We start from the raw sequence: 22,196 nt of genomic DNA, 5'->3' as shown, positions 1-22,196 counted from the left end.
CCTGTCTACTAAAATGTATTTGTAACCCCAAAATCATCACATGCGGTCATTTTCAGACATGCACAGAGCAGTGAATGAGCCAAGCTGCCTGACCCGCACGTTCCTGACGGAGGCTGAAGGACGGGATACCCTGCCTTGTTTCCTCTCCTACTACAAGCAAGTGTCCTTTCATAGTCTCTTCAGTACCCTGTTCTTTGCATTTCTGCACTTTCTGTTGGCAATTTCACTATTTAAAATGGCCCTCAGGTGTGGCAAAATATTGCCTACTGCTCTAAGGGCAAGGCTGTGATGTGCCTCATGGCCTGTTAGATCAGCTTCACTCAGGCATGAGTGATGGTGTTGGCTGTGAGTTCAATATTTTATTATGCCAGAGAATCAATCAGTAGGTCCTGTAGGTCCTGGAACCTAAAGCTAGGTTGTTGAAACTGCCACTCCTAAAGTACTTCAGTAATAAGCTGTTCTTTTCCCAATGCTAACGTGCAAAACGGGGATGCTCGCTTTTAGGTGTAAAAAGAAATCTCTGTTGCCATCGTTTTAATTGTCTGAAGGCATTCCTCTGATAGATGGGCTTAGTTCATTATTTCCTCTAAGCAAACATTCTTAGACATTTCTTTTGTAAGAAAAACTAAGACAATTTATTATAAATCTTTAGTACTGCTCTTTCTCCAGAGTTTTGAGACTGGAACTTGTACTTATCTTAAAATCACAGGCTTGGTTTCCTTTAACTTTTTCAAGGTGTTAGTAATTCCTGTTGAACAGATTATCTCCCTGTAAATATGCTTTGAAAATACCTCAGTAAAAGGAATTTCTCATGATTTCTTAAAGTAAAAAATACATCAGATAACAGTTGATAAAAAGAACTTTAATGGAAGGCACTGTTGTCCAAAATCACATAAAGGGTAAGAGCCCACACGGTACCACCCTGCTCTCCTACTTCTCAAACCCACATCCACCACCCAGACAGGAGGGTGCAGACCTCACAGGAAATTACCTCCCAGAGCACTGACTGATATTTTTCCTTAAAACAAAAAAATGGCTGTCTCAGACTAATAACAGAACATCTTAAGAGGAAAAAAAAAAAACTATACCAGCTATTACAGCCTGGTAATAGAAGCAGCTTTCTAAGAATTCCCAAGTTTATAAGAGGCCCAAGAAATGCATTTATTCTGTTGTCTATTAAGCCTCCATGACAAGGAAAAAGTTATAGGTAAATCCTTGGTTCATCAGGAGTTAAGAGCTGTGTGCCTCATGAGGAGTTAAGAGCTGTGTGTATAAGCAGGTTCAAGAACCAAACTCCTGTTTGCCTCTTGATGGTTTGGAAACATTCAGCTGCTTTCACCTCTAAGACAAATGCTTAAGAATTTACTCTCATCAACACTGGAACTTTACGAAAACAGGATTCCTGGTTCATCAGAAGCCTGTATTAATGAAAAATGCATTTTGTTCTTTCGTGCTTAAAAAAAAAAGAAACTCATCTACTTTTTTGTGGAACTTTTTTTGGGATAGCCATTCCTCCTATGGATAGTCATCAGCAAGACACCTAAAAGACATGTTTTCCCCAGTTCTTATCAAAAATTCATCTCACGGAAAAAGTCATTCAAGAAAGCAAAACTTTGCTTTAAGTAGATAAAGTACTGTTTATATGCATTAGACCAAGCAATCCACTCAGGGTTTTAACGGTGTAAAAACTAAATCACAGTACAGCTGAACAGTGAATGGATGGGATGGTTCTGATGAGGTATTATTTTGACATTTTGGTCTCAGAAGGTGTTTCCCCAGTATCCAATGTCTTCAACAACCGGAAAAGACCAGCAGCTTCTCGTATCCTACTGAATTCAATACAGAATGCCTGCACTTCTATAAACAAATCCTGTACATTAATAATTTTGTTACGGATCAAGGATTGGAGAAACACACACACAAGACGCACCAACCGATTCTGAAAAAGGAAAAAAAAAAAAAATGTTAGTGTGCTCATTTTACCGGCAGGCATTTATAAAATTTACAAAAATTTATATTACCTGCATATATTTATCCTTAATCTGTTCACAAGTAGAGATGCAATTTGATATATAAAGGTGAATAAATTCAGGAGGTAGATCAACAGCTGTAGTTAGTCTGTTCCATAAAAGAAAATTTAGGCCATTAATTTCATTTGCTAACATTGAAAAACACTGTTAACCATAAAATACAAAATTTGCTTTGGTCATCTGGTGGAATTTCCTGACGTACCTAATTCCCTAGTTTTAAATATACTTGGGCAAGTTAACCTAAGAGCCATACCTACTTACTCATAAATAACACTTTTTAAAAATGTCTCTACTTACCATTTACATATCGCAATTATTTTTTTGAGCCCTGTCCCTGAGTATTCTTGGTTAAATCATAAGTCATGGTCTGTTATTGGAATTTAGAGTCATAATAAAGGCCAAAGCCGGTATTTTCCAAAGGATTACATGGAATGTTTTAAGGAGAAAAACGAGTGGGGTGGGAACAGGAATTCCGTGCTCAAAGTATGAATTTCCAAAAGAAGATTAATATATGCTGCCTTTTCTAAACTTACCAGACCTCAAAACTTTTTTCAGTAAGGCATGAGGAGGTAGTGCTCCAAGGACACTGTCATGAGCTGCTGCAGTCTCTTGAGATTTGTGTGTCGCCAAAAAACGTGTTTCACGCTTAAGGATGATGCACTATGATAGGTATCAGGGGAAAACAAACAGGACCTTGTCCTTGAATTCCAAGATACTGAGCAGACAGAATCACATTGATAAAAAGATGTGATTGTGCATCTTGGACTCAGGGCCAAATGTCTGGTAGGGACAAGAACTGCTATAAGAATATGGTGAAAGGGAAGTGAACACTCAGCGTGGTCAATCCGGATGACCTGCACAGAACTGGGCCACTGAAAAGAGTGAGTCTTCACTTAGTAGGGGAAACACTGGAACAAGGAGGGGGAGATGTGCAGCAGCACGTTTTCAACAAGCAGCTAGCCAGTTTTGCCGGTGACCAAGGTTAAAGTGAAAACTTAATTTGGAACCCTCACACTTCCTCCCTCTCCTGCCGCTAAAAGAACGCACTCTCCTTCTATGCACATACTTCCACTCCCTCGGCTTCCAGCTGGGCTTTTTCCCCCAGTAGCTGATGAAAAAAGGACACATTCTGTAGTTTAATTTCACACAGATTTTTCAAAAATCCCAACTTACAAACAGGTGGTCAAAAACTATGCTCTCACTGAAGTGTAGTTGCTTGGCACTCAGAATGGATTTCCCCATATAGGAGGACCATGTAATTTATCATCCAAAACAGGATACACGGAAAGGGAGCTCAGGATGCAAAGCCTCCACCAGGACTCTCAGGCACACCTGAACCTCTGGCCACCCTGCACATAAACAACTTAAGCCCTCCAGCCCATCTAATTCACAATTTACCTAAAAGATATTTGTAAGGAAAATACTATAAAATGCAAACACTGTACAGCACACATCAAGAAGGGAAGACGTTCTGTTTTCCTGACAGTCAAGGATGGCAGGGTCAGGAGACTGGGGGTCAGAAAGGCTGGGAGAAAAGCAGGAGGAAGCTAGGACGGCATTCTTAGGATTCTCAGCTCTTAAGGTCCATATTTTTCCTCACTTACTTACAGCTGTTAGTCACTAAGAAAAAATAGTATCTATATTTGTATAGGGATAAAGAAGATAGGACTATGTATAGGGAAATAAATTTCAGCAATTGGCTGGCACAGTGGCTCACGGCTGTAATCCTTGCACTTTGGGAGGCTGAGGTGGGCAGATCACTTGAGGTCGGAAGTTCGAGACCCTCCTGACCAACGTGGCGAAACCCCGTCTCTACTAAAAATACAAAAATTAGTCGGGTGTGGTAGCACACACCTGTAATCCCCGCTACTAGGGAGGCTAAGGCAGGAGAATTGCTTGAACCCAGGGGGTAGAGGTTGCAGTGAGCTGAGATCACGCCACTGCACTCTAGCCTGGGCAACAGAGTGAGACTCCCTCTCAAAAAAATAAATAAATAAAATAAAATAAATTTCAACAATTAAGTTTCATTTATGCTTCTACTAACACTAAATATGTTTGAAACCCTACCCTCAGTTCTTATGAACACATGCTAAATTTACATGTAGTGAATGCTAAGGCTTAGATTATTTCTTTAATAGTTAATCTTACGCCAATAATATCAAGACAAAAATCTGTTACAATTTTTCTTTCCTGGCCATCTAATCTGTATCTATCCCCACACATTTGATCAAATCTAGAAACTTACCGATTTACAACTTCCATTGAATGTAAAGACATGTCCATATTGACCAGGACAGAGAAATACTCAGTGATCTGGCTTGACTGCATTAATTTCAGCAACATTTCTATAGCGACTAAAGGGTTGTTTTCCACAAGGTCAGGAAGTTTGGCTGGGGTGAGGCCAATATGGTAGACAAGTTTGGGGTCTTTTTCCAACTCACCAAGGAGCTAAATACACCAGATTTTTAAAGAGAGAGGGAGAGAGAAAGAGGGTCTTGAGTCAATTTTTTTTCCACATGTATATGAAATAAGCATTTTATACAAAAAGCTACAAAACTATCTGCATTGAACCAACTTCATAAATTTCTTCCTTCAAACCCATGATGTCTTGACATTTCTAAATTTACATTTTAATTTTGAACAAACTAAAATGCAAACACATCTAAGACAGTTTATAAATATGCTAGTGATTCCTATTCCTGGACATCAAACCAGACTCCATACTGTCTGGTCAGATAAAATACTGTCTGGTTGTAACAATGTCAAGTCCTCTGCAGGTTTTTTTTCTGTCATCTGTTGTAACTAAAAATAATCTTAATGACCAACTAGTTCTCCCAAGAAACAGTCCTGCCCCACCCCACCCAGGTGGAGACCAGAAATACCAGAGAAGGGGGCGGAGTGGGGAGCAGGACAGCTGACCTGCTGCGAGTCATCAGTTTGCAGAACTTTACATTCAAGTCAAACCCACACTTTGTAATTCAAACAGGTATCCTCAAAAGACTTTTTCTACCAAATAAGCACTTCCTCTTTAAATGTCCTATGCTTTTTTTTTTCCCCCCTGTCTACTTATATGTTCCACAGTGGACTGTGTTTTCAGGATGGTCTTGCGAGCAAAGCGAACTACAAACATTGCTATTATTTCATTTTGAAAATGATATTTTTGGTGGCAAACTTGATAGGAGAGGTCAACTCCTAAAAAGTTCTAACTCAAAAGTGTGCAAACTGGATAAAATTCACCAACCAGTAGAAGAGTGGCCTTGCCTTTCCTGAGGAGAGTCATCCAGTCTCGCACTCGGGCAGTGGGGGCTACTTTAATCTCAAATCCACCACGATCCAGCTGTGTGATGGGGGCGGGTTCCCCTTCCCAGCCTTGTTTTCCTCCCTACAGCCTGTCAGTAACTCCACTTTCCACCAGAAGCGTTACCGTCAGCTCAAACGTAACCACTGTGTAAAGTGTCCCACTGTACACAGCAGTGACACCCCCACTACCCCACCTCTCCCAGGGACAAACTGATCACAAAGAAAAGTTAGAACATTTGTGCCATCAGACTTCTTGCCCCACCACAGCAAAATTACCAAAGAGTAGAACAAAGCTTCAGAGACCCAAAAACCTTTGCAACTTCCTACTGCTGACTCACAGTGACAGGATTAGTTTATTGCTTACCACTTTCCAAAAAAACAAAAATAAACTCTTGTTAGATTAAAGATAAGAAAATGCTCACAATGGCCGGGTGCAGTGGCTCACACCTGTAATCCCAGCACTTTGGGAGGCCAAAGCTGGCAGATCACTTGAAGCCAGACCAGCCTGGCCAACAATGGCAAAACCCCATCTCATAAAAATACAAAAATTAGCCGGGCATAGTGGTACATGCCTGTAGTCTCAGCTGCTGGGGGCGCTGAGGCACGAGAATCACTTGAACCCGGGAGGCAGAGGCTTCAGTGAGCCGAGATCGTGCCACTGCACTCCACCCTGGGCAACCGAGTGAGACTCTGTCTCAAAAACAAATTTTTTTAATTAAAAATAAATTTTAAAAAAAGATAAGAAAATGCTTACAGTCAATACCCACCTGTGTTTGTTGGGGAGAGGATAAGGGGCTTTTGAAGGCTTTGGCCATTATTCGCTTGATCTCCACACCAGTGCTATTCTTAACACACATCGATTTATCCCACTGGATCGCGTGGTCAGGCTCCGTGGGGTTTAGCCAAGCCAGTTCATCCTCACAAATGTGGAGTGGAGGCGGTGGACGAATAAACTCTGGTCGAAAATGGCCTGTAATGAGAGCAGTGATAGTTGCTCCTATCAGGAAGCTAATACCCCTACACATCTCACACATTTCACTTAATAAAGTACGCAAAGAAATCTCTTAATAAGGATGACATGACTAAAACTCTCATACTTCAAAATCAGAAGCAGGAATGACACAGGAAGTCAGGGTTTCAGTCAGAATGCAAACAAGACAATGAAAGAACACTATACCAGCATGATGCCAGAGAACAATCTATTCACTTTGGAGAAGTGAGGAAAGCCTGGCCATGATCCGCCCATGCTGCACTTGAACATGATCACTCAACAGCAAAAGGGCACGACTCCTAAACGAGTGAAGTCTTTTGATGAAAAAATGAAATACTATGTCCTCACACATCCTATTCTTAGTTACCACTATTTGTTCAGCTGCCACTATGATTTGTACTAGTTTTATCTTTGCCTCTTATAACTGAAGTAACAAATTACATGGCGATGAAACAGCAGGAGGAAAAGTATGGTTGCCTTTTGATATTTCGAAATGAATGTGGAAACCGTCACGAATCCCTAAATTCACAAATACTATATTCATTTTCAGAAAACAATAAAAGTACAAAAGGAAAAGGAAGTGGTTCAACTCAACTATTTTATAAAACAAGATTCATCCCTGAGTTACAAACCCACTGAAATAAATGCTGGCTAGGACTTCTGCTGAACCAATTTCACATCTCACATGGTTTCCACATAGGGCAGGAGTGGCTTATTCCTGTCATGGATCCTAGCCCTGCCAAATTTGAGAGTCTACTGTTGAGTTTACAGAAAATATCTATTTTTTTAGTTAAAAATCATCACTTTATCTTAAACATCTCCACTGTCTCTTCACTTACCTCACCAAGACTAGCATCTGAATCTCCCTTCAACCACTTATAAAAATAAAGTTTTTAACAATTTATGAGAAGTACTACTTATGTGATAGAGCGTTCTTGCGAGGTGGGGACACCTGGTGTTTGGCTAGACCCACTTATTATGAGTGATCTTTTCACATATCTTCCCGGTGACCTATGCAATTTAGAGTTGTGCCCGAGCAAATATTTAAAAGAAGCCATTACATGCCATGGACATTTCAGTCACACTTGTGACTAACAGAAACTTCAAATATTAAACCTATGTATGTCAAAGATCTACCGTAAACCAAATGGTACAAAAGTTACTGTGTGAACTTCAAACTCATGGTGATACTACACTATCATCTGGTAAACATGTTCTCATTCCAAAGCAGAAAGCTTGCCTTCATAATTCAAAGCACACAGAAGCCTATAAAATAGATGCCAGGTAGAGTGGTGCATGCCTGTAATTCCAACTACGTGGGAGTCTGAGGTAGGAGGATCCCCTGAGCCTCAAAGGATCGAGTCCAGCCTGGGCATCATAGCAAGACTCCATCTCTTAAAGAAATCCCCAAAAAATGTAGCTATGTTATTTCAAATTCTACAAGTGTTTTCTTCGAATTAAAGTAAATTAGGAGTTTATAAGAAAAACTTTAAAATGGAAAAGGAAATGACAGCAATAAGAAGATTAACTTAAGAGGTATAAAACAAAAAGATAATGAGCTGCTACAAAAAGACTCATTTCAGTAAAATCAGAATCTGTATTTTTTTTTTTCCTTTTTGAGACAGAATCTCACTCTGTCACCCAGGCTGGAGTGCAGTGGTTCGATCTTGGCTCCTGCAACTTCTGCCTCAGCAATTCTCCTGACTCAGCCTCCCAAGTAGCTGGGACTACAGGCGCATGCCACTACACTCGGCTAATTTTTGTATTTTTAGTAGAGATGGGGTTTCACCATGTTGGCCAGGCTGGTCTAGAACTCCTGACCTCAAGTGATCCACCTGCCTCGGCCTCCTAAAATGCTGGGATTGTAGGTGTGAGCCACCGCGCCCAGCCTGTATCTTTAGGTATGCATAGGATAGACATGCAACAAACAACTTGGCATGCATTTTTCTTAAAGAAGAAATTAACTGTCACTGAACATCTCTACTATGTTCTAGACACTACACTACACTACAAAGATTCACACTAAATTACAATTTAAGTCATAATAAAAATAAAATGATGTCTCAAAAACTGAAAAGTCCTAGAGGATCCTACTGACAGAATAAAACCAAGAGTATAAATTAATTTATATATACCTACTTTCAATAGGTGGCTTTGGTCCGCTGACTAAAGCTTCTGTGATCTGAGAGGCAACTGAGCTGTCAAATCCAGAATTAGAAGAATCCGGGTCTGGGTCACTGAGAATACTGGGGAAGCTCGCTTTGCTTTGCGTTGGCAATTCAGATTGGCGTTCTGGAAATAGGAGACATTTTAAAATTATGGACATCATGAGGAGAGTGAAGAGACAAACTACCAACTGGAGGCATGCTATCTGTAACAGAGAAAAACAAAGGGCCAGATTCAGAGAGACAGAGAGAGAGAGAATGTGTGTGTGTCTGTACATACAGCAGGTCCTCACTTAACGTTGTTGAAAGGTTCTTGGAATCTGCCACTAAGTGAAATGACATATAACAAAACAATTATTTTTATCAATGTTATAATAAAACAATGTTGATGAAACAGTGTTATTCAAGGACCTGCTGTACATCACTTCACTTAAATCTGCAGTTTCCAAAAACCTGTCAGTGATGTTAAGTGAGGACTTACTGTACATATATTTTTAAATCAATGTTTTAAAGAAAGAAAGAACCCACCGGGCGTGGTGGCTCACGCCTGTAATCCCAGCACTTTGGGAGGCCGAGGCAGGGGGATCACGAGGTCAGGAGATCGAGACCATCCTGGCTAACATGGTGAAACCCTGTCTACTAAAAAAATACAAAAAATTAGCCGGGCGTGGTGGCAGGCGCCTGTAGTCCCAGCTACTCGAGAGGCTGAGGCAGGAGAATGGTGTGAACCCGGGAGGCGGAGCTTGCAGTGAGCCAAGATCGCACCACTGCACTCTAGCCTGGGCGACAGAGTGAGACTCCGTCTCAAAAAAAAAAAAAAAAAAGAAAGAACCCAACAGGAAAAAATGGACTAGTAACTTTAATAAGGATTTTATTTAAAAAGCTTGAATGGCCAAAAAAATCTGAAAAGATGTTTAATCCCATTAGGAACTAGGGAAAATCCAGTTAAAATACAAGATACTATAACATACCCACCAGATTGGCAAAAATGTATAAACTTGACATTATCAAATGCGGAAGAGGATGTAAGGTAACTTGCAAGGTGCTACAAGAATGAAAAATGGCAAAGCAACTTTGGAAAATAATTTGACGTTTCCTTATAATGTTTACATGTGCATTTCTTTCCATCTAGGAGACACACTTTCACACGCGCCCCAGAATAATGTGCAAGAGTGTTCACAGCAGTATTATGTCCATCAACAGACACAGAACTTGGTGCTCCACAGTGTGAAGGTACCACAGCAGCAATGAAGGGCAGCCACTGCAGTTACACGCCATCAGCATGGACTCATCTGTCAACCCCCAACAGAAGGAAGGCACAAGAGAATAAATGCAGTACGATTCCACATGTATAAAGTTCAACGGCATGCAAAGTGAAACTATAGGCAGGCACAGGAGGGAAGCAAATTGAGGATGATTATCACAAAAATCAGGTTAGTGATGAGGCAGCCACTGGGAGAAACAGGGAGCCTGTAGGCCCTGAAAATATTCTCTTTCTTAACTTGGATGGCAGGTTGCCCCAGGTTCACTTAATTATAATTCCTTTAAAAAGTGAATGCATGTTTTACTTCAGATTGTGTAATTTTAAAGACACAGGGCTAAATTCCTGATTAAAGAACTATACAAATCAATTAAAAGACCATCAACCCAATGGAAAAATGGCCAGAGACATATGAAAAGATGCCTTAGACATATAGCATCTTTTGTCATTCACTTATTAAGAGAAATGGTCACTAAAATTATCCTGTAATGCCATTTTAAAAAATCTCAGATTGTTGAAGTACAAAAAGTTAGATAACATACTATCAACCGAAATGTGAAAAAAAAAAAAAAAGATAAATTGGGCAGTTGCATGGTAAACTAGTAAGTGGTAGGTGTTTGTCAGGAATAAATCATAAAGAAAAACAAAACCTCTGAAATGAAAACTCATTGTTAGGGTAAAACTTCACCCCTTGTAGTCACTTATGTTTAACTTGTCTGCTTGTTTTTTAAAGTTAAGAAAACACAAACTGCATCATCCAAAAATACACCTTTGGTCCACGGATGCCACTGTAAGACATCTGAATTTTAGGCCTCCAGAGAAGATCTGGGTGGCTAGCTCCAGAGTGGAGAGGCATGCTTGCTTTTTCTTTACACTTGTGAAGAGGAATGGATCCGGACATCTGCAATCTGGGTAGAGAACGGCAGGCGGCAAGCTTAGCCACTCGGCCAGGCTTCTCAGCCCTTACTCTAGACATGTGATCCTTGCTCCACGTGATATACTTCACAACTTTCTTACGGCTGACTCAAGGCATCCCAAGTTAAAAGGAAAGGTCAGATGTGATTCTCACTTTATTATGATTAAAAAAAAAACTATTTAAATACTATAAATAAATATTATAATAAATACTAAGCTAGAACCATCAGAATACATCACTTCTGTATCCAGTTTTCAAAGTATCTTTGGTGTTTGTCAGGAATAAATAAAAGTAATCATTTTATTTCTATTAAATTATATCTGGCACTAGTGGCTAGTACTTTTGTACTCATTAGTACAACCTTAAAAAGTCTTAAAAAGATTTCTTTTGGTTTCAGAACATAACCATTGTTACACTGTTCTTGTCTCTGCTTTTGTAACAGGGTTTCACTCTGTTGCCCAGGCTGGAGTGCAATAGTGCAATCATGGCTCGTTGCAGCCTTGACCTCCCAGGATCAAGCGATCCTCTTATGTCAGCCTCCTGGGTAGCTGGGACCACAAGTGCACACACCACCACACCCAGCTAATTTTTTTTTTTTTTAATTACTTTTGTAGAGACAGGGTCTCTCTATGTTGCCAAGGCTGGTTTTAAACTCCTGGGCTCAAGTGATTCTCATGCCTTGGCCTCCCAAACTGCTGGGATTACAGGTATGCACCATTGTGCCTGGCTCCATTGTTATAATGTTAATACCCAGTAGTTCAAAGGTTCTCAATGTTCCAAAGGAAAAGCTGTTTACCGCAACATGTCACCTTATATCAGAAGCCAAATGTCACAGGTTTATGAAGTCTAAGAAGGATGGGGCATTGTCAAAATACTTCAGCTTACTTAATTACAAAGTCAAGGGTTCACAAACCCAGCTACATATTACAATTTCCCTGTTGAGTTGCTCTCAAGTGAGAAAATGAATGCTCACAGCAGGCAAGCCCAAAGTGCCTCTTCTACTCCTTCAGAAATCAGAGAGCCTCTCTCTGACCACCAGTTATCCTTCTCCTATTATTTTCTGTCAGGACACACTGTTTACTTCAAGAGCACTCATTCATTTGCTTACATGTTTAACACAGAATGTGCCAGAACAATCCTGAACGAGAACAAAGTTGAAAGTCTCATACCTCCCGATTTCAAAACTTAGTACAAAGCTACAGTAATCAAAACAGTGTGGTACTAGGAGACAGACAGACATATAGACAAATGGAATGGAATAGAAAGCCCAGAAATAAACCCTTGCATATATGGGCAAATGATTTTCAACAAGGATGCCAAGAGAACGTTGGGTTTTGGCTATTCAGCATCCCCTGAGACAGGTCTCATGATATTGTGCAGGCTGGAGTGCAGTGGTGCAATCACAGCTCACTGCAGCCTCGATCTCCCAGGCTCAAGTGATTCTCCCACTTAAGCCTCCCAAGTAGTTGAGACCACAGGCATGCACCACCACACCCGGCTAAGTTTTTAATTATTTGTAGAGAAAAAGTTTCCTTATGTTGCCCAGGCTAGTCTTGAACTCCTGCCCTCAAACGATCCTCCCACTTTGGCCTCTCCCAAAGATTACAGGCATGAGCTACTATGCCAGCCTTTCTTCAGTTTAAAGATGGATTTTTCTTTTTTTTTTTTTTGAGACAGACTCTCGCCCTGTCACCCAGGCTGAAGTGCAGTTGCACAATCTCAGCTCACTGCAACCTCCGCCTCCCAGGTTCAAGTGATTCTCATGCCTCAGCCTCCCAATTACAGGTGTGAGCCACTGTGACTGGCCGGATTTTTCTATTTCTGCAAAAAACACTGTTGGAATTTTGACAGGAATTGCACCAAATCTGTTGTTTGTTTTGGGTAGTATTGACATTTTAACAAATATTAAGTCTTCCAATCAAAACTTAAAAAAAAAAAACCCACTACATTTTATCCGGCTTTCTTCTAAAACAGAAAAAGCAATCAATTCAAGTGAAAACTCCAAATGAATTTACATGCTATTAGCATCCAAAAATTTAAAGAGTTCCATTGATTGATTGATTGATTGATTGATTGAGATGGAGTCTCGCTGTAGCCCAGGCTGGAGTGCAGTGGTGCGTTCTCAGCTCACTGCCACCTCCACCTCCCGGGTTCAAGCTATTCTCCTGTCTCAGCCTCCTGAGTAGCTGGGATTACAGGCGTGCTGCACCACCATGTCTGGCTAATTTTTTGTATATTTAGTAGAGACAGGGTTTCACCATGCTGGCCAGGCTAGTCTCAAACTCCTGACCTAAAATGATCTGCCCACCTCAGCCTCCCAAAGTGCTGGGATTACAGGTATGAGCCACCGTGCCCAGCCCAGACTTCCATTTAAGATCCAGTACTAAAACTACTTTTTAAAATGGATGATACTAACCTTTTAGCAGTTACAAAAAACATAATTTTAATAGAGTCCTCAACAAGAGAGGCCTAATATTACCACACAGAAATGCCCAAAACACTGATTCCTCCTTACCGGCCAAGGCTAACTGAAGCCCACTAATGTCCACAGACTGGCCCATGTTTCCAACGTCCATCAGTGCAATCTGGCGAGGCGTCTTTTTGAAGAGTTCCCGTGGGGGTGCCAGCATCAGCTGGGAAAGAAAAAACTTTTCTGGTGGAGTTATAGGAGGTAAAAATCCTGCAAACAAAAATGTATAACGATTTCTCCAATGGTTACTTTTAAAAATCAACTTGAATCTGGTAAAATCAGTACTTGCTACTTGCCACTTCAAGCCACATAGTTTTAAGAACTAAATTATGTTAAGTTTCAGTCAACCAAATATATACATTTACAAACTATGTAATTAAATATGTCATTTGAAATTCTATGATCTGTGGCCCTACCAATGAAACTTGAGGTTTTTGTACCTGTTAATTGTAAGAGTTTAAGAAAGAGGAAAGAAATACAAAACGCAGCCTGGCAGTCAAAGACAGGTTTTCTTTAGTTAAAACATCGGCCAGGAGTGCTTCTCAGGTTTTAACTAAAGAAAATCTGTCTTTGACTGCCAAGCCGCGTTTTGTTTTTTTTTTTTTTTTTTTTTTGAGATGAAGTCTCACTCTTGTCTCCCAGCTGCAGTGTGACGGCATGATCTTGGCTCACTGCAACCTCCGCCTCCCGGGTTCAAGAGATTCTCCTGCCTCAGCCTCCCAAGTAGCTGGGATTACAGGCATCTGCCACCATGCCCAGCTAATGTTTGTATTTTTAGTCGAGTTGGGGTTTCACCATGTTGGCCAGGCTGGTCTTGAACTCCTGACCTCAGGTGATCCACTCGCCTCAGCCTCCCAAAGTGCTAGGATTACAGGCATGAGCCACCGTGCCCCGCCTGGTGTTTCTTTCCTCTTTAACTCTTACATGAGTAACTTTTCTTTCTTTTTTTTTTTTTGAGATGGAATCTCGCTCTGTTGCCCAGGCTGGAGTGCAGTGGTGCGATCTCGGCTCACTGCAAGCTCTGCCTCCCGGGTTCACGCCATTCTCCCGCCTCTGGCTCCCGAGTAGCTGGGACTACAGGCGCCCGCCACCACGCCCAGGTAATTTTTTGTACTTTTTAGTAGAGACAGGGTTTCACCGTGTTAGCCAGGATAGTCTCGATCTCCTGACCTGGAGATCCACCCACCTCGGCCTCCCAAAGTGCTGGGATTACAGGCGTGAGCCACCGCGCCTGGCCCAATAACTTCATTTTTTAAAGTGCCTCAATTCCTGCAAAGGCTAAAGCTTATATATGCAAGCAAAAACAGACAACACTATAGTGCTCGGAAATGCTTTTCTTTCTTCCCTTTTTCCACTGTGTAGAAGTTGAATAAATAGAAGAGCAACCAGCAGCAATCCAAATACACTACCTGATTTAACATACAATGCAGCTACAAATTCCCACGAGGCTGAATATTCCTTCCCTTTTGTCCCATGTTCAATTGTTCATGAAGCCTCATCTCTCCCACTGCAGAAATGTCACCAGGCTGCATTCCCTCAGCTGTAGTCCCCACTCCTCTCTTGCTGGGACTACTCCTGCCCCCTCTACTGACTTCCCCAGCTCCCAGTTTTGACCCCTGCTCACCCACCACCCATAGTCCACACTTCCTCTTACCATTTAGTTATATCTCTAGAGTACAAATCTGATCACATTACTTAACCTGTTTACATAGAATTAAACACAGATTTCTACACCATTACAAGACCCTTCATAATCTGGTCCCACCGCACCTTCCTAATCTCACTTCTTGACCTTCTCTCCCATCCATGTACCCTACCCGCCGGTTGCACAAAATCCCTCAACTTCTACACTTTTTTTTTTTTTTTTTGAGGCAGTCTCACTCTGTTGCTCAGGCTGGAGTGCAGTGGTGCGATCTCAGCTCACTACAGCCTCCGCCTCCCAGGTTCAAGCAATTCTCCTGCCTCAGACTCCTGAGTAGCTGGGATTACAGGAGTGCACCATCATGCCGGGCTAATTTTTGTATTTTTGGTAGAGATGGGGTTTCGTCATGTTGGCCAGGCTGGCTTCGAACTCCTGGCCTCAAATGATCTGCCTGCCTTGGCCTCCCAAAGTGCTGGGATTGCAGGCATGAGCTACCGCTCCCAGCCTTACACCCAGTTTTTAAATAATACCTGGCAGAGCTACTCCTGCCCTCCCACCTGCATCCCTAATCAATATCCAGCAAAAAATATCACTCCTGAGAATTTCTCCGGCTCCACAGGTGGTCGTTCCTTCCTCTGAACTACCCAGCATTACACAATCGCAGCCCTGCCTCTGTTCAGAGTCATCTGAAAAGCATTCTGAAGACATACCCACTAAATGTCTTACCCTAAACATACAATATCAGCAGCTCTGGGAGTGGAGTGTAGGCACTGATATTTTCTCTTCTATGTTATCTACACACCATCCCTACCTACTTTAATAATGGTATAATAGTGGGTAACACTCACAGGTACTTTGATCCTTTGTAACAACTCTACCAGCTGGGAATTGTTACTATTTGCATTTTACAGATGAGGAACCTGAGGCACATAACGGTTACATAGAATCCATCCATGGATTCCTTCTCTGGTGACTGCCATCCCACCTATGGCAAATCTGTGTGTACAATGCGGTCTATGGACTAGGTGTGGGTTTAGATTCACTGTACATGAGAATGACATTATATAAGTCGCGGTTTCTTTGCCTCACTTGTTATTCAGAATTCAAAGGACCCTCTGATCTAAATCCCACAGTGTCCCAATCCTCTAATACAAGCACCCTAGGGTGGTGGTTGTCTGTGTGTGTATGTGTGTGTGTTTAGAAGCTGTCACCCTAACTCACTGCAGCCTCAAACTCCTAGGCTCAAGTGATTCTCCTGCCTCAAACTCCTGAGCAGCTGGGACTACAGGTGTGAGCCACCCCATGCCCAGCAATTTTTTTATTGCTTTGTAAAGACAGGGTCTTACCATGTTGCCCAGGATGGTTTCAAACTCCTGGCCTCAAGCAATTCCCACCCCCCAACCTCCACCACTTCGGCCTCCAAAAGTGCTGGGATTATAGGAGTGAGCCACCTAGCCAGGCCTAGGTGGTGAGTTTTGACCACAAACCTGTGTTACATTCACTTTCTGGGCAGTCACAAGCTTCTTAGCAGCAGGTTAAGTACCTGTACCCTAAAGGCATCTCAGGCCAATACAAAGTGTTGCCCTTCTTAGATAAGGGCACTACAGGACACCTATCAGAAGATCCTGATGGGGTGCCCGGCAGGAACACTAACTAGAAATGCGGCCCTCCTGTACCATAAAAACAAACTCCTGGTGTTACTTCAAAATCTACTGCCTTAGCCTTGACTCACTGTATAGCAGGCCCTACCTATACTGGTTAAGGAATGTAAGATCAAGCTGTTTCCTATCTCTATGTGCTTCCTCCACTACAATGGTCCGTAAATCCTTCAGGTCCCCTTGTCACCATGGCATTTTTCTTGTTTTCTGATTGCAAGTCTTCTCCTAAAGCAAATCCACATAAAGCATCACCTGCTTGAGCTTAAAAACAAAAAAAATGCAGCCTCGCATCTAACCTACTAGTTTGATCTCACCAATGCCACACAATGGTAAATACATTTTACATAATGTATACCACGTATGCACTTTACATAATGTCCAGTAAGTCATGTGTTTCTAACCGCGAGATCATCAATTTGAGACTTTCTATCCTCTGCCCCCATCCCTAACAGGCTAAGGAAGGCGGCTGCAAAGTCTTTAATGGTGTTTCATGTGTATTTCCGCCCACCAACTTCTTCAGCTTCTTAGTACTGACTTCCACGTACTCCTTTGAGACTAAAAACCGGGGACAGATCCAGTCTTATCATTGGTTTTAACTTCACACACCACAGACGGGTTTTCGAAGAACGAACCGTATTTGAGACACTAAACATGTCAAGACCTACACTGAGCTGTATGATATGATGGGGTGTATAGAGAAATCATTTTCAGTGTCACGAACTTGCAATTAAGCTACCACCTCACCATTCTTTAGAGTTAAGGCGGGGAGGGCGTGAGGGGCGTGGGAACGCAGAGGGAGGCGGAAAAAGAGGATGATCATTTCACAGAGATAGTTAATTTCCCTTTCAGGTGAGTTCCCAGCAGCGCAGGTGGAAAGCTGCGGAATCTAACGCTATCCACACGGCACAGCTGGCTTCAGGAGGTACCTGAGAGCGGAGGGCGGTCGGGCTCCTGGCCGCCGCGGGCGGGCGGCGCGGGGTTGAGCAGGTGCGCGAAACTGGCGGCGAAGGGGTTGGCGGCCAGCGGCTCGGTGCGGTACATCTCCCAGAGCAGGTAGAGCGCCGTGAGGCGCTGCGCCGCGCTGGGCAGCAGGTCGGGCTGCTGGAGCAGCATGACGAGCACCGAGCCCAGGCGGAAGTGGTCGGCCTTGCTGAAGTAGTGGTGGAAGGCGGTGGACAGGCCCTCGAAGGTGCTGCCGCCGCCCGCCTCCTCCGATATGATGCTCAGCAGGCTCGAGAGCTCCTTCGGGGTCAAGCTCATCCTGCCCGAGGGGCCCCCCGGGCCTCCGCTCCCGGACCCGGGGCCGCTTGCTCCGCCTCTGCCGCCGCTGGAGCCCCCGAAGCCGCTCCTGGACGCCGACCCTGCCGCTTCCCGGGACCCTCTTTGCTCCGCGGCGGTGAGAAGCCGGCCAGACGCCGCGCTCGCCCCTCCGCCGGGCATCAACCTCGCTCCCCTTCCCCTCTTCCCGGCCCGAGGGGCCCTGGCGCCGGCTCGCTCCGTCCCCGCGGCCGTAAAGCGCGCTGTTACACGACAGCGTCGCAAACAAAACACGTCGGGGAAACCAGACCGCCGCGGAGAGGGACAGCGCCCAGCGAAAGCGAGGCTGATGGAGCCAAGCCAGGAAGAGGACGCGGAGACGCGGGGTAGGCGGGGCGAACTGGCAGGAAGCGGGGGTGGGGCCCGGGAAGAGAGGGGAGGGGCGGGACGAGGTCGGGCTGGCGGCGTTCAGGATTAGGTCCGCCGAGGTCCCCCGGCAGGAGAGCCCGGGGTCCGCATGCGTCTGCGCAGCTGCGAGCTTAAGCCGCCCTTTGGCGGTCCCCAGGACAGTTCCTGGTGCCAGACGGTCCCAGTAAGTGCTGTCTACGTTATTATTTGGAAAAACGCACCTCAGATGTTAACTATTTTCTTAATATAACATCCGTAAGTATTCGTCGTAAAAAGTATTGTAAATGCAGGCCGGGCGTGGTGGCGTGTGCCTGTAATCCCAGCGCTTTGAGAGTCCTAGGCGGGAGGGTCGCTTGAGCCCGGGAGTCCCAGGCTGCAGTGTGCTGTGATCACCACTGCACTGCAGCCTGGGCGCTCTGTCTCAGAAACATTTTTTTTTTAATGTAGTAAATGCAAATAAAGACACCACACATTTCTCATAACCACGGTTAACTTCTAGTCTTACACTCTTATTGCAGAAATGGAATCATATTGCACTATGAGCTTTTTTGTACATGGTTTTTTCTCTTAACACGATTTCGAGAACATGTCTCCAGTTAATATTCATTTACAAAATTGTTTGCTGTGCCACGTTTTACTTAGACTGCCCTAGGGCGCTTATTCTGGGCACTTAGCTGTGCATTAGAAACCCATGGGGAGACGTTACAAATACCTGGTCCCACCCCCAGAGATGCTGATTGAGATATTAATAAACCCCACCTCTTCCGGTGAGGCTGAGGTGTAGTCTGGGCTGAGAAGCACCGGGTGGCATTTCCTAGACTTGCCGGGTCCCTAAACCTACAGAAACGTACGCGTATTTCGCCAGTGATTACCACCAGCGATTCTTAATTATCTAGTTAAGAGCCACCTCAATTCTTTTTTAAAACATATTTTTATTTTATGTGTTTTTGAGGAGAAAGATATTTTATGTAAAAAAATTTTTTTTCATCTTTTTAAAACTTGTATTTCAGTAGTTTTGAGGGTACAGGTGGTTTTGGTTACATGGATAAGTTTTTAGTGGTGATTTCTGAGACTTTGGTGCACCCGTCACCAGAGCAGTGTACGCTGTACCTGTCAGGCTTCTGAGCCCAAGCCTGCACATATACATCCACATGGCCTGAGGTAACTGAAGAATCACAAAAGAAGTGAAAATGGCTGGTTCCTGCCTTAAATGATGGCTCAGAAGCTCTCCCGCTGAGCACCTTATGACCCCCGCCCAGGCCTGCCAGAGAACAACCGCCTTTGACTGTAATTTTCCACTACCCACCCAAATCCTATAAAACGGCCCCACCACTATCTCCCTTCGCTGACTCTTTTCAGACTCAGCACGCCTGATTTAAAAGTTTTATTGCTCACACAGAGCCTGTTTGGTGGTCTCTTCACACAGACACGCGTGACAGTACCCAAAATACAGTCTTTTATCCCTCAACCCTGTCCCACGTATACCTCCTCCCGCCCCTGAGTCCTCAAAGTCCATTATATCATTCTTATGTCTTTGCATCCTCATAACTTAGCTCCCACTTATAAGTGAGAAGTGTAATATTTGGTTTGCTACCTCAATTCTTAAGAAAAATTTAAGGAAGAGAAATTGTTGGGTCAACAGGTGTGATATCTACTGAATTTTAAAGGCTTCTTCAATTTGCCGCTAAATTGCACTTCAGAAAGATCCTGCCAATTAACGTTCCTAACAGCAGCAGATATAATGTGGTAACTTGGGGAACTGATTCAAATTAGCTCGAAAGTACTCTCATAAATTTTTTATTATAGGGCCTGGGCACGGTGGCTTACGCCTGTAATCCCAGCACTTTAGGAGACCGAGGCGGGTGGATCACTTGAGGCCAGGAGTTTGAGACCAGCCTGGCCATGGTGAAACCCCGTCTCTACTAAAAATATAAAAATTGGCCGGGCATGGCGGCTCGTGCTTGTAATCCCAGCTACTTGGAAGGATGAGGCAGAAGAATGGCTTGAACCTGGGAGGTGGAGGTTGCAGTGAGCCGAGATCTCACCACTGCACTCCAGCCTGGGTGACAGAGCGAGACTGTCTCCAAAAAAAAATTTTTTTTATTATAATAAACTGTATTTTGTGCAAGCCATTTTACATTGGGTGGTCTATGGGTCTATTGTAATTTTCCTGCAGTTCTAATACTATTTAATAGTAGTAATTATACCAATTGCCAGTTATTAATGTAGTAATACTAATACTGTGTGGGTTTTTTCCAAGATGTTTCAAAAATATTTGAACATTATATTTTATCTTAAAAAAAAAAAAAAAAAAATGAGAAGCCGAGGTGGGTGGATCATCGAGGTCGGGAGTCCAAGACCAGCCCAACGAACATGGAGAAACCCCGTCTGTACTAAAAATACAAAATTAGCCGGGCGTGGTGGTGGGCGCCTGTAATCCCAGGTAATTGGGAGGCTGAGACAGGAGAATCACTTAAACCCTGGAGGCAGAGGTTGCAGTGAGCCGAGATCGTGCTGCTGCACTCCAGCCTGGGTGATAGAGTGAGACTCTGTCTCCAAAAGAAAACCGGTTAGGACTAGGTGTGCTATCTGCATAGAGTGTGGATCTCTGGCAGCCCCCACCCCAGTCTTTTATTATGCAGGCAGGTAGCTATTCTTGTGACTGATCTCTTTCCTACCGTGCACATGCTAACACAAAAGGGAAGGTGGAGCCCCCATGGTGGACATACGTGGCCACAGGTTGCTCTGTCTGTGCGGCTGCTGGCATCACCCTGTGCAAGCGTCCAGCTTCCTTATTTATGTTTGCAGCTCCATCTTTCAGGCTGCTCTTTGTTAGAAAATAAGTGATTTCTTGGACTGCTTTTTGCTGCTTTTCTCTCTTCCCCTTCATGACCATTACCACGTAGGATGTAAGCCTCTGGCTTGCCTCCTATAGCCCCTCATTTCCTTCCCCATATTTGGCAACCAGACCAGCATCCAGGACAACATAAACTATGCCATTGGTTGTTAGAAGGCTTGGGACATTTGTCTCTTTGCCAGCCTTAGCTTAACCCGGGAGACAAAGATTATTTATTATCTCTCCTGCATAGGATCTGCAATCAGAACTATTGAACTTCTCCATTTGGACCACCACTCACACCTATAGGAAAAGGGTAATATAATAGATCATTGGCTAAATAACAGGGAATCCTATTCATATGTTGGAAAATAGGGACAAAAGGCTTTGGTACCTAAAACATTATTCCTACCTTGGCCTAAAAACTCACTAACACCTACCTTAACGCTATTATGCTTATTTGCTGTTTTTAGAGAATTTATTAGGACAATTTCAAGCTCAAAAATATGCTAACTGGTGCCTTGTTAGCCACACAGAATTGTACCCAAAAACTTTCTAGACCAACTCACTATAAAATTCAACTTTCTTTAGGTGTCCACGCCGCCCCTAAGTCATGCCTGAAGCAGCCCTGATTAACATCACCCCACCCCAATAATCTCCAGTAAAAACTTATATTTTCTTTATCTTTTCTTGTAACTTTATATTTTATAAGTAAGAAGACAGGAATGTCAGGCCTCTGAGCTGAAGCTCAGCCATTGTAACCCCTGTGATCTGCATGTCCAGATGGCCTGCAGGAACCAAGAAGTCTGGAGCAGCCAAGAAACCACAAAAGAAGTGAAACAGCCAGTTCCTGCCTTAACTAATTAATCCACCTTACGGCATTCTACCATTATGACTTGTTCCTGCCCTGCCCCAACTGATCAACTGACCTTGTGACATTCTTCTTCTGGACAATGAGTCTCATGATCTCCCCACCATGCACCTTGTGACCCCCTCCTCTGCTGACAATAGATAACCGCCTTTAACTGTAACTTTCCACTGCCTACCCGAGTCCTATAAAGCTGCCCCTTTCCTATCTCCCTTCGCTGACTGTCTTTTCGGACTCATCCCACTTGCACCCAAGTGAATAAACAGCCTTGTTGCTCACACAAAGCCTGTTTAGGTGGTCTATATGGATACATGTGACAATAAGCAATTCCAGAATTGTGAGACCCCTAGCGTTAAATGTGAATGGGAGGAAACTTAAAGTTTCTTCCAAAAGT

General features: G+C 43.4%; 1 protein-coding gene across 2 annotated transcripts; it reads right to left on the bottom strand.

The window, feature by feature from the left end:
• Window positions 1-841: 841 nt before the first annotated feature.
• CNOT11 (CCR4-NOT transcription complex subunit 11) lies at window positions 842-17,971 on the bottom strand. Of its 2 annotated transcripts, XM_054474350.2 has the most exons (7): window positions 17,360-17,967; window positions 13,179-13,343; window positions 8,461-8,613; window positions 6,098-6,300; window positions 4,276-4,478; window positions 2,022-2,118; window positions 842-1,939 (listed from the first exon to the last, which is right to left on the bottom strand). In XM_054474350.2, the coding sequence occupies exons 1-7, from the start codon at window positions 17,871-17,873 to the stop codon at window positions 1,742-1,744; spliced, it is 1,533 nt and encodes a 510-aa protein (XP_054330325.1). In that variant the 5' UTR covers window positions 17,874-17,967; the 3' UTR covers window positions 842-1,741. The 2 variants fall into 2 exon arrangements, with proteins under 2 accessions (XP_054330325.1, XP_063505349.1); XM_063649279.1 differs by lacking the exon at window positions 13,179-13,343 and having other exon boundaries at window positions 17,360-17,971.
• Between the last annotated feature and the right edge of the window lie 4,225 nt (window positions 17,972-22,196).

Source organism: Pongo pygmaeus, chromosome 12 (genome assembly GCF_028885625.2).
Source record: "Pongo pygmaeus isolate AG05252 chromosome 12, NHGRI_mPonPyg2-v2.0_pri, whole genome shotgun sequence".
NCBI lineage: Eukaryota > Metazoa > Chordata > Mammalia > Primates > Hominidae > Pongo > Pongo pygmaeus.
The sequence above is the reverse complement of the archived record's forward strand: the minus strand, read 5'-3'. Positions and strand labels throughout refer to the sequence as shown.